We start from the raw sequence: 12,663 nt of genomic DNA, 5'->3' as shown, positions 1-12,663 counted from the left end.
ATGCTTGTGAAGAGGGTACTTCTTAGTTCAATCAGATATGTGAGACCGAATGGGTGGCTCCTGTCTGGAGGCAGGATGAGAAGGCAGGAAGGGACAGGAACTGGTTGAATGGACACAAGAAACCCGGGGTGGAAAGGGAGAGTGTGCTGTCACATTATAGGGATTGCAGCTAATGTCACAGAACACTACATATATAAATTTTTGTATGCGAAATTAACTTTAGCTGTAAACTTTCACCTAAAGCACAATAAAATAAAAATTATGAAACATTTGATTTGGAATGCTGAGTTCTAGCTACACACCCACATGAGTGATATGAATTGATTAGGAATCCCCTAGCCTTTATAAAATAATAAAAATAGTAATTGTGGCCCACATTAATAAAATTACTATTTCTGTGTTTTTTCTAGTGTTTTGGATAGAAAAAGTTACAGAGTTATAAGATTTACTAAGAATTAAGTTTCCACAAAAACAGTTACAGATAAGGAAAGCAGAACATTTTATGGGAAGAGAATTACTAATGGAGACACATGAATTTAAGCCCCAACTCTGCCTCTAACCAGATGGACAATATTTTTTCAAGTCACTTCTCTTCTTTGGAACTCAGTTTCCTTATCTGCAAAAAAAGTGATTTAGGTTCTGGGGTTTCTGAGATAAGAGAATTATAATGACCTTATATTTCTGTAGGATTTATAGCTTATAGAATGCATTGTCTCAAAATATTTCATTTGATACCTGCGTGTACTCTGTGAGGTAGGCTAGATGAATATTTTTAAGTGTTTTCCCTCACAATATTATGGAAATCCTTGAAGACCAGGCTAAAGCATTTATATATATAAATCATAAGTATCATTTAGTGAGTCATTTATATACAGTAATGGTAAGTACCATTTAAAAAGTCCTTAATTTTTTTTAATATAGTCTAGGTGCTATTGTTTACATACATAAGTCTAATTCTCACCAAACCCCTCTATAAATTTATCATCGTTTCACACATTATGAAACTGGGGTTTAGGATAGTTAAGTCACTTGTCTACATGACTTTTTCTTGGCAGAGCTGAAATTTGAATAGAGGTCTGTATGGCACTAAATTCTGCATTTTTCCTGTTTACCACTTTTTCCTTTTTCTTCCCTTTTCATTTTCTTATTCTTTTTTATTTTTTAAGGGGTGATGGAAATCATTGAAACATTTAAATAATGTAAGCTTATCAATATTTAAGAATTTTAAGTAATAGTAATGAACCTAATGAAATTAAAAAAGTGTATAAAAGAAGGTAAGAAGATCAGTTGGACCATTAATATAGTCTTGAAGGAATAATGAGGACCTAAGTTTGGAAATGGATAGGAAAAATGCATAGAAGAAATGAGTTCTTTGTAGAGGTAAAACCTTGGTAAGGAGACATAAACCAAAAACCAAACATTGCCGCTGAGTAGATTTCGACTCATAGTGACCCTATAGGACCGAGTAGAACTGCCCTGTAGAGTTTCCAAGGAGCTCCTGGTAGATTCGAACTGCTGACCTTTTGGTTAGCAGCCATAGCACTTAACCACTGCGCCGCCAGTGTTTCCAATAAGACATAGAAAGTATCTTTTTTAAGGTAAAGAATTACATAATCTGTCAAATTCAAAAGATTAAGTCAAACAGCATCAAGAAAAAGGGAATGAAAATGAAAGGGAAAGTTAATACCTGAACTTGCATAGTAGTAATGGAAATACAAAGGAGTTGGATATGATACAATTATTCAAGATAAAATGAGTGAATTTTGTCCCTAACTGAATGAGATGGGTAAAGAAAAGGGAAGAATTTAAAGCAAAACCTGAAATTTCAAGACTGGGTAGCAGGTGGTATCATTGACAAACATGAGAATGTTTTTCCTCATTTTGGGATTAGGAACTACTAGCATGTAGGTGGACGTATTAAGCACAACATTGAGAAGGAAGAAAGATCAGGGTTGGAGAGGCATTTGGGAGTCATCCTTATAGCACTGATGGGAAAGTCATGAAAGTGGATGAGTGTGCCAATGGGGAAAATAGTGAAGAAAGTTCAGAGAATCAGCAAAGATTCTTGGAAAGAGGTACATTTGCAAGACAGAGTGACCTTGTAGGGCTTAGAGAAGAAGACTTGTATGTAAGGGGAACTAAAAGAGAAGAGAGTTCAGTGTAAAAGAAAGCAAGGGAGGGGAGAATTTCAAGGATACTTGGTTGGGAATTTCAGGCGCTATAAATAGTTAAGGAAAATGAGGATTAAGAGAAAACTTCAAGAGATTCTGTGCTTCCTTCCCATTGGAAGTTTATAGCAGGTTTTAGCAAAGCTAGCAGGTCAAATCCAGCCTGCTGGATTTTGTTTGCTTGTTTGTTTTTGTTTAGCTTATAAACTGAGTTTTTTTTTTAACATTTTAAATAGTTTGAAAAAAAATCTGAATAAATTTACTCAGATGTAATTGGAATAATATTTTGTGACATGGGAAAATAATATGAAAATCAAATTTCGGTGTCCATAATCAAGTTTCGTGGGAACACAGACATGTTTGTTCCTTTACATATTGTCTGTGGCTGCTCTTGTGCTACAATAGCAGGTTGGGCAAAGTGACAGAGGTGGTATGACTTGTGAAGTCTAAAATATTTACTTGCTATTCCTTTACAGAAAAATGTTGTCAACCTGTGTTTCAGAGTTAAAATTGTAAATGAATTGTATACTTGACGCTGCATAATTGGCTAAAGGGAGGATAAAACTTTTGCTGTAAATAAAAAAAGGATAATGTAGTTGTTAGGTGCCATCGAGTCGATTCTCATAGCGACCCTATGTACCACAAAACAAAATACTGCCCAGTCTTGTGCCATCCTCACAATCATTATATTTGAATCCATTGTTGCAGCCACCATGTCAATCCAGCTCATTGAGGGCCTTCTTCTTTTTCACTGACCCTCTACTTTACCAAGCATGGTGTCCTTTTCCAGGAATTGGTCCCTCTCAATAACATGTCCAAATTACGTGAGATGAAGTCTCGCCATCCTTGCTTTTAAGGAGCATTTTGACTGTACTTCTACCAAGACAGATTTGTTTCTTCTTCTGGCAATCCATGGTATATTCAGTATTATTTGCCAACACCATAATTCAAATTTGTCAATTCTTCCTTGGTTGTTCTTATTCATTGTCCAGCTTTCACATGCTTATGAAGCAACTGAAAATACCATGGCTTGGGTCAGGAACACCTTAGTCCTCAAAGTGACATCTTGACTTTTTAACACTTTTAAGAGGTCTTTTTCAGCAGATTTGCCCAATGCAATGTATTTTTTGATTTCTTGACTGCTGCTTTCATGGATGTTGATTGTGGATCCAAGTAAAATGAAATCCTTGACAACTTCAGTCTTTTCTCCATTTTATCATGATGTTGCTTATTGGTCCAGTTGTGAAGATTTTTGTTTTCTTTACGTTGAGGTGCAATACATACTGAAGACTGTAGTTTTGATCTTTATCAGTAAATGCTTCAAGTCCTCTTTGCTTTCGGCAAGACAGGTTGTGTCATCTCATATCACAGGTTGTTAATGAGTCTTCCTCCTATCCTGATGCCCTGTTCTTCTTCATATAGTCTGGGATTATTTGCTCAGCATACAGATTGAATTAGCATAGTGAAAGGATACAACTCTGATGCACACCTTTCCTGACTTTAAACCACACGATACAAATACACCCTTGTTCTGTTCAGACAATTGCCTCTTGATCTAAGTACATGTTCCTCATGAACTCAGTTAAGCATTCTGGAATTCCCATTCTTCGCAACATTTTCCGTAATGTGTTATGATACACACAATAGTTTGCATAGCCAATAAAACATAAGTACACATCTTTCTTGTGTTCTCTGCTTTCAGTGAAGATCCATCTGATATTAGCAATAATATCCCTCATCCCACAAGCTCCTCTGAATCTGACTTGAACTTCTGGCGGCTCCCTGTTGGCAGGGATAATGTTAAAGATATAATTCTGATAATTTCTGCACAGAGTGAAGAATCGAATCTGCTGGTTCAACAATTGGCATTTAATAGGACTTAAGGATTTATGTTCATGCATTAATGCATTAATATGGATTAATTCATTGGGTCCCTAAAACGACCTGTGAGATGAATGAATATCATTGTCTCCAGGTGACAAAGGAGGAAACAGATTCTGAAAAGATAAGTGCCTACACTTTGAAACGCTACTGCATTTCAAAGTGGAATGCGATAAAGAACTACTGTGAAAATAAAATGCTTTTTTTTTTTTTTTTTTGTGGGTAGTATTGCTCACGTTCATTGGCTTGGTGAGATGCAGTTTGACATAGTCATTAAAAACAACTCAGACTGTCTGAGAGCACATCCTGGTTCCACCATTTATTATCATTGTAGTCTTGGGTAAATTGACCTTTCTGAGACTCAGTTTTCCCATCCAGAAAATGGAGATAATAGTAGTACTTATCTCATAGGACTGCTAAGGAGATTTTAATACATGATGCCTAGAAGAGTGCTGACCTATATAAGTGTTAGTTGTTTTTATCTTTGACAGAGGTTTCTCAAAATCACTTGACCAGTATATAATCTCATTCAGGTGGCAGTGATTCCAAAGCCTTTGACAGCTATTTATATAAGAGTTATACTGTATAGGTCTGAGCAGGAACTTGGAAACATAGAAAGCTGATGGTATACACCAGAGTTTCTACTCACTTGATTTGTCTTAAGCTTTATACCTCAGTTTCATCACTGTTTCCCATGACAGCTTCCATTATTACCCCTGTTGCTTTTCTAGAAACATATGAAATATAGCTGTTACATATCCATATATGTATAAAACATTTTAGATTCTTGGATTCCAGCATCGACTTTAAAATGTTTGTTGTAGGTTTATCTGCCTCCAGCTTGTCCACCGTTGTTGCCAATACACCACTTTAAAAATATGGCTGCTTTTAGTGCTACTGCTGTTAGTTTCAAAGGTCTCTGAGAGGACTTGGTTTCTTTGCTCCAAAGGAGCTTTGCAGAGGTTACACAGAGTTGTTCAGGTCAAAGCATCCTCTCCTTTTCGAGGCTTTCTCTTCATATAATCACATGTAATAGAGCACTGACATGTGGGAATTATGGGAAGTAAGAAAATGTTATATTTGCTTTTCTGTGTACCTTGGACCTTTCACCTGGTTGGAGTCTCTAGACGTATGTTTTATGAATGCATATGGTATTCTAGACTAAGTCATGTTATTTGTGCATAAATCCCAGTTTCACACAGAATAACTCAAGAAAGAATTTCCACTCATAATTCTTACACATGAAGTACTTTCCCAGGTCCTGTTCTGAAATTTTCATAGTGATTGAAGTTGATGGATGGCATGCAATATATCATTGACAAACACATATCATTGACAGAAACACTAAAAACATTCTGCAAAGGTGTCAGTCAGCAATTTAATGCCTTTTTGTTGTTGTTCTCTAGTGAAAAAGAGCCAGAATTCTCTATAACTTTTAATTTTGCAAACTATTGTCCAACTTTTTGTCCTTATCTTGTCAGAGGTAAACTTCTCTTGATGGTAATTCAGCAAGGGGGTTGAGATGTTATTAAGGAAATTGAGTAAAACCGATGAGTTCGTTCTCCAGGACAGGGCCAGTCTCAATGATATCCAATAATCAACTCTGTTTGTTACATGGCAGGTGGGTAGTGGTTGTAATTACTGCCATGTTCTGTGTGGGAAAACTTTGACAGGAAGGTTAAATGGCTTCCTCAAGGTCATACTGGAAATCAGTGGCACTGCAAGGAACAGAACTTGGAACACACTTAACCAGATCGCTTTTTGAGTAAGTGCAACTGTATTATGAAGATAGTCATTTTCCATAGTACCAAACCAAAAACCAAACCCATTGCCACCAAGTCGATTCCCACTCATAGTGACACTAGAGGACAGAGTAGAACTGCCCCATAGGGTTTCCAAGGAGTGTTTGGTAGATTCAAACTGCTGACCTTTTGGTTAGCAGCTGAGTTTTTAACCACTGCGCCACCAGGGCTCCTTCCATAGTACAGCAGTGTAAATTTTAATGTTATTTATTAGATCTAGTTTTGTGGATTTATTACCTCTGACATATAGAATGCAAAGCTACCCTCAGTTGAACCTATAGACAGCTAGTATCATTTGAAATTTATAAACACTTTTTATGAGAATGGGAAGAATGATAATGACCAGTAGTAAAGATAGAGAAAGCTCACTTCTATTTTTGAGCTAGTTTAATGGATTGGTAGTTTATAACTTACTTTACATGCTTGTGTATTACTTTTGATTTCAGAAGTAAGTGACTGTACAAAAAAAAAAAAAAGACCAGACTTACTGGTCTGACAGAGACTGGAGAAACCCCTGGAACTCTTTTGACTCAGTACTGAAGTAACTCCTGAGGTTCACTCTTCAGCCAAAGATTAGATAGGCCCATAAAACAAAACAAGACTAAATGGGCACACTAGCCCAGGGTCAAGAAGAAGAAGGCAGGAGGGGACAGGAAAGTTGGTCATGGGGAACCCAAAGTCGAGAAAGGGAGTTGACATATCAGGTTGGCAACTAAATGAATAATTTCTTTTATAAGGATCAGCACAAAGCTGGTTCCTATGAGGCAGAGGATAAAGATATCCCCAATGTCTAACTTTTCCAAGCTGCTGTACCACTCCATCACCTCTAACTTTAACTATACCCTCACACCTCAGTGTTCTCCCTCCTGTCTTTGAGTTCCCTAATTTCTTGCAACGTCTCACAGAACTCACAGAACATATAAATGAAATGGCTCGTGAGGTTCTGTAGGCTAGCAAATCCCAAATTCGTGGGTCAGGTGTATACATCTCTCTGTCCCTCAGTCTCTGCCCGAAGGTATTCAGTTTTCTTGCTCCATACACTGGGAAGCCCACTGTGCCATCTCCTGTGGGTTTCTGCTTCTGGTTTCTCCTGCAGGTATCTCCTTCTTTGGTGGTGGTGGGCTCTCTCCTTGGCTCTGGAATTGGCTATCTTTTAAGGCAAAACTGACCAGTCCCCTTGACAGGCCACAATTACCCTATCACACAATCACCTGGATGGGAGTTACAAGACCATGGCTATAAAGGCCACACAGAAAAGTAATTAATCAACCACAACAACCAATGTCACAAAACAATATGTTTATTAATTGTTCAATGAGAAACTAATTTTCTCTGTAAACTTTCATCTCAAGCACGATAAAAAAAAAAAAAAAAAAACAACTGCTGGAACTAATAGAAGAATTTAGTAGCATTGCAGGGTACAAAATCAACACACAAAAATAAGTTGGGTTCCTCTACACTAACAAAGATTACTCCAGGAAAGAAATCACAAAAATAATACCTTGTACAGTCGCCCCCAAATAGATACAAAACCTAGGAGCTAAGCTGACCAGGGGCATAAAAGACTTATAAAATGAAAATTCTTAAAATACTACCAAAAGAAACTAAAACAGACCTACAAAAATGGAAATACATGCCATGTTCAGAGATTGGAAGACTTCAAATAGTGAAAATGTCAATTTATCAAAAGCGATTTTCAGATATAATGCAAGCCTGATACAAGTCCCAACAACAATCTTTACTGAAATGGAAGATCTAATGATCAATTTCATATAGAAAAGAAAGAAACCCTGAATAGGCAAAGCAATATTGAAGAAAAAGAACAAAGCAGGAGGCCTCACACTCCCCAATATTAAAACATGCTATACAGCTACTGCAAAAAAACAAGCAAACAAAAAAACACCTGTTATCAGTTCAGTGGTAGACACATAGACCAGTAGAATAGAAATGAGAACTCAGAATTAAACCCACCTGTCTATGGACAACTGATTTTCAACAAGGGGTCAAATGAGAAGATAAGGGGGCAGGAAAACTAGAGTATTAAAAAAAAAAGTATTGGAAGTGGAAAAAACAGAACACAATTAAAGAGAATGTTGACATACTGCGATAAATGTAGCTAATGTCACTGAACATTTTGTGAGGAAATTGTCAAATGGGAGCCTAGCTTGCTGTGTAAACTTTCACCAAAAATTCGGTAAGATTTTACTTAAAAAAAAAAGTGGCTGTGTCTTCATTTTTGTGCTTTGCCATATGCCAACAGCAGTAAAAGTTACTCTTCTTTTTTCTCATCACGTAGGGTACAATTCCTGAGAAGAGAGGAAACTACAAACTGTTTTCAGACTACAAACTATTTTTTAGGCAAAGAGACACTTGTATACCTTGTCATGGCTTGAATTGTATCCCCCAAAAATGTGTGTCAACTTGGCTAAGCCAGTATTGTGTGTTTGTCCACCATTTTGTCATCTGATATGATTATCCTGTGTGTTGTAAATCTTACCTCTATGATGTTAATGTGGCAGGATTAGAGACAGTTATGTTAATGAGGTAGGACTCAATCTTTAAGATTAGTTTGTATCTTAAATCAATTTCTTTTGAGATGTAAAAGAGAGAAATGAGCAGAGAGACAGGAGATCTCCTACCACCAAGAAAGCAGCACCAGAAACAGAGCTCATCCTTTGGACCCAGGGTCCCTGTGCTGAGAAGCTCTTAGTCCTGGAGAAGATTGATGACAAGGACCTTCCCTCAGAACCCACAAAGAGAGAAAGCCTTCCCCTAAAGATGGCACCCTGAATTCTGACTTCTAGTCTACTAGACCCTGGGAGAAAAAATTTCTGTTAAAGCCATCCACTGGTGGCACTTCTGTTATAGCAGCACTAGATAGCTAAGACACTCATCAGTTAAAAACCTAGTCTCATGGAACTTAATTTGGTTCTTCATAGAAGATAATCTTAACAAATTTTAAGTGCTAGGCATGTCAATATACTTTGAATATTTTTTATTGAATAAAAATGACTATCAGTTGTTCAGTATTCAATATGTATCATCAGTTGTTCAGTATTCAATATGTATCAAGCAGCATGCTAAGGAACTTAAAGGATACTTAAATCAGAAAGCTTCATTGTTTATTTTCCTTATTATAACTGAGGTACACTAATTAATCCTGAGAGTTGACAAATAGCGAGTTATTTTGGACACTGGGAAAGGTGTATAATAAATAGAAAATAAATGTTGGGCATTTAATATTTATTTTCATTTTTTGGTTGAATTTTGCATTATTCCTTCCAGTCATATATTTAAGCTTTCTTCCTATTATATAATATTGATTCAGTAAAGTAGGTTTTCAGCATTCTGGACCTAGTATCCAGAATATTGCAAAGCTTTTCAAGGTGCCTCCTTCTTATTTCCCTATTTCTGGATATCCTAAAGCCTTGAGTCTGGAAAAACATAGGAAATATTGATTCAGTAAAGTAGGTTTTCAGCATTCTGGACCTAGTATCCAGAATATTGCAAAGCTTTTCAAGGTGCCTCCTTCTTATTTCCCTATTTCTGGATATTCTAAAGCCTTGAGTCTGGAAAAACATAGGAAATATAGGTATTACACAGTCCATGTGAATTATGGAATAAATCATCCCACTTTCATGATTTATTCTTTTCAAAATACTTCCATCTGAAACCTATGTACTCATTCCACTATTGGAACATATATGAAGCTCTTTTTTTGACAATATATTTGCATGAATTGTCTTGTGAAATCATATGGCATTGAGATTATCAAATCACTTTTACGTCAAGATTCATTTTATTTGATGAAAAGTCATAGGTCCCAGGTGCTAAGGTTGTAAGTATGACAGTTTAGTGATATAGATGGTTTTATCCATGCTGCATTGTGAAATGGCAAATGGAAGACAGAAGCTGCAAGCTCTTCAAAATGGGACACATCCAAGGAAAGATACGATGCCATGCCAATGCAGATTAAGTTTACTATGTGTGGGGGAACAGTAGCACCTCAAGACTGAGTATGATACTTATGTAGGGCTGACATTTTTACTCTTCTGTAACGATATATTGTACACACAAGTGCACCTGAATGGGTTTATATACACATAACATACATACATACATACTTATGCTTTTATGTATATGCTTATCTTTTTTATATACATATGACTTAGAAATATATACTAGTACCTATCAATAGTTAGTGTTTAGTAAGGATTTAGCTACCTATCTGTGTGTGTGTATGCACACACACACACAGTCTCATTTCAAGAATAATTCTGTTATACTTCTACCTTTTACAATGTATTACATTAAGTTAGAATAAATTAAAAAACTTAATGGGTTGATAATTTGAGAATTTCATTTACTTTGAGTAGATTTAAGAATGTCAGATATAAAATTCTAAGCTGTTACTCTCAAATGTAACATTGCAGTTCTAGAGCAAATAATTACATTTTAATAGACATTTCTTATGAGAATGCAAAGTTTTAGTTAAAAAATATATTTCATATGTCTCTGATCTTAAATGAACAAGTTTTATGAACATCCCATAATGGCCACTTCTTCAGAAAATACTTTTAGACATAGTGGAATGATTATAAATCTAATTATTACATGTTTTAGGCTAAGATGACTCAACTGCCTGAGGCGGAAAAGGAAAAGATTGCTGAGCAAGTTGCTGATTTCAAGAAAGTCAAGAGTAAGCTGGATGCCGAGATTGAGATATGGGATGACACGAGCAATGATATCATTGTGTTGGCCAAGAAGATGTGCATGATCATGATGGAGATGACAGACTTCACAAGGTAATTATGGGAAAAAGGATGTGTAGTATTTGTGACAGAAAAATGTGTTACGTTAGTGAAACTTCAGGTTTCTCTGAGTGGCAGGTGCCAAAAATCAAGCTGTAGGGAAAATAATATAAATTAGAATATAGAATTATAACAAAAAAAAAATTTTTTTTTTGGGTGTGTAGCTCTAGAAGTTTTGGTAAGTGAATATGGCAGAGTTCCTCAAAAATAGATGAGTAGTGATTTTGAAATCCCAGTTTATGCCCCCTCACCCTCAATTTCTTCAGAGATCTCCTGTTTATCATATTTGCATATTACTTTTAAAAAGAATTGAGTACATCAAGTTATAAACTCTATTGTAGTTATCATGATTTCTTTGTCCTCATAATTTTAGTTATAGTGATTTGTATATCATCAGGATTAATGGTATCTTTTGCTTCTAAGATAGCTTTAGATGTGTTTGAAATTACAGTGACTTATTGATATACGTGAAGGAATCATACATTGCATGTATATTCCAGAAATAATAAAAAAGAATTTGATATAGATTCAAAACATTATTATACAAAACTGGCCAAATAGCAGTAAAAAATATAGTGTTTGACTTACCAGTTATTGAAATATACAAAACTATTATAATTTATTCTTTATGTAGTTTAAAAAGCCACAAAACCGAAGAGTACCCCTGAAGCAAACCTAGTACATTTAGGAAACCATTCATTTATATAACCATACATTTCCCATAAAACTAACTTTCAGATGGAGTGAAGGATTGAGTGTAATTTTTTAAATAATATTTTATTGTATTCTCTGTGTTTACATATCAAATTAGATTTGTACTTAATAATTTCTACACAAATTATTCTTTGACATTGGTTATATTTCTCAGTGTGTCAGTGTTCTCATTATTTCAATTCTGGTTGTTCTGTTTCCAGTTATCTAGCTTCCCTGCTCCTTTACCTTCTCATCTTTGCTTTAAAGTAATTGTTAACTGTTGGTAATGTGTTGGTCTCATACAGATAATTTTTAAAGGAGCACAGCACTCAAGTGATATTCTTTATTTTATGAGCCAACCTGTTAGCTAAAAGGTGACCTCAGGGGATAGTTTTGGTTGAATATTTAAAGAGTATCTCAGGTGATTGTCTTGGGGTATTCTCTAGACTCAATGGGTTGAGTAAGTCTGGACTTTTTACGGATTTGAGTTCTGTTCCACAGTTTTCTCCATTTTACCAGGATCCATCTACTATGGCCCTCATCAAAATGATTAGTAGTGGTAGCTGGGTACTATCTAATTCTTCTGATCTCAGGGTAGATGACACCATAGTTCGTGTGGACTATTAGTCCTGTAAACTAGTTTATTTTCAGAGTCTTTGGTTTCCTCCTTTTTCTTTTGATCTAGGTGAGTAGAGACCAACAGTTGTATCTTGGATGGCTGCTCGCAAGCTTTTAAAACCCCAGATACTTCTCACTAAACAAGGATGTAGAACATAAACCTTATAAAGTATATTATGTCAATTTACTAAGTTGTCCCACAAGACTAAACCCATTGCCTTCAAGGTGATTCCAAGTAGAATTGTCCTATAGAGTTTCTGAGGCTATAAATCTTTATGGAAGCAGACTGACACATCTTTCTTCCACGGAGTGGCTGGTGAGTTTGAACCACCAACCTTTCAGTTAGCAGCTGAGTGCTTTACCCTGTGCCACCAGGGCTAATTCAGATGTAGCTATATGTATATATGTATGTGTGTGTATGTATATATATTCATGTATATAATAAAACACATAAGGGGCACAGTTACAAACAGTTCTTAGATATAACCAAACACCTCGTGGGACTGGTTTTCTGGGTTTGAAGTCTTAGGATCATAATCTCATGGGACAAGTCAGTGCAAACATGTTACAAATAATAATAGTCAATATAAAAATATTTCTAAACCATGTAAATGTAGTAAGCTTATTAGTTTTTTTTAGCTATAAGTGCAATAATGGAATATGCACAAACAACAAAAATCTGTCATTTAA

At 35.7% G+C, this 12,663-nt stretch overlaps 1 protein-coding gene across 1 annotated transcript in view; it reads left to right on the top strand.

Moving 5' to 3' along the window:
- The window catches only part of CTNNA3 (catenin alpha 3), a 1,776,048-nt gene that overhangs the window by 1,623,592 nt on the left and 139,793 nt on the right, over nt 1-12,663 (top strand). Inside the window, exon 14 of the mRNA XM_003409035.3 lies at nt 10,475-10,656. Coding sequence (XP_003409083.2) covers nt 10,475-10,656 — 182 coding nt within the window. The remainder of the gene's footprint in view (nt 1-10,474; nt 10,657-12,663) is intronic.

The sequence above is a fragment of the Loxodonta africana genome, chromosome 16, assembly GCF_030014295.1.
Source record: "Loxodonta africana isolate mLoxAfr1 chromosome 16, mLoxAfr1.hap2, whole genome shotgun sequence".
NCBI lineage: Eukaryota > Metazoa > Chordata > Mammalia > Proboscidea > Elephantidae > Loxodonta > Loxodonta africana.
Note: the sequence above shows the minus strand (reverse complement) of the source record. Positions and strands in the feature narration are given on the sequence as shown.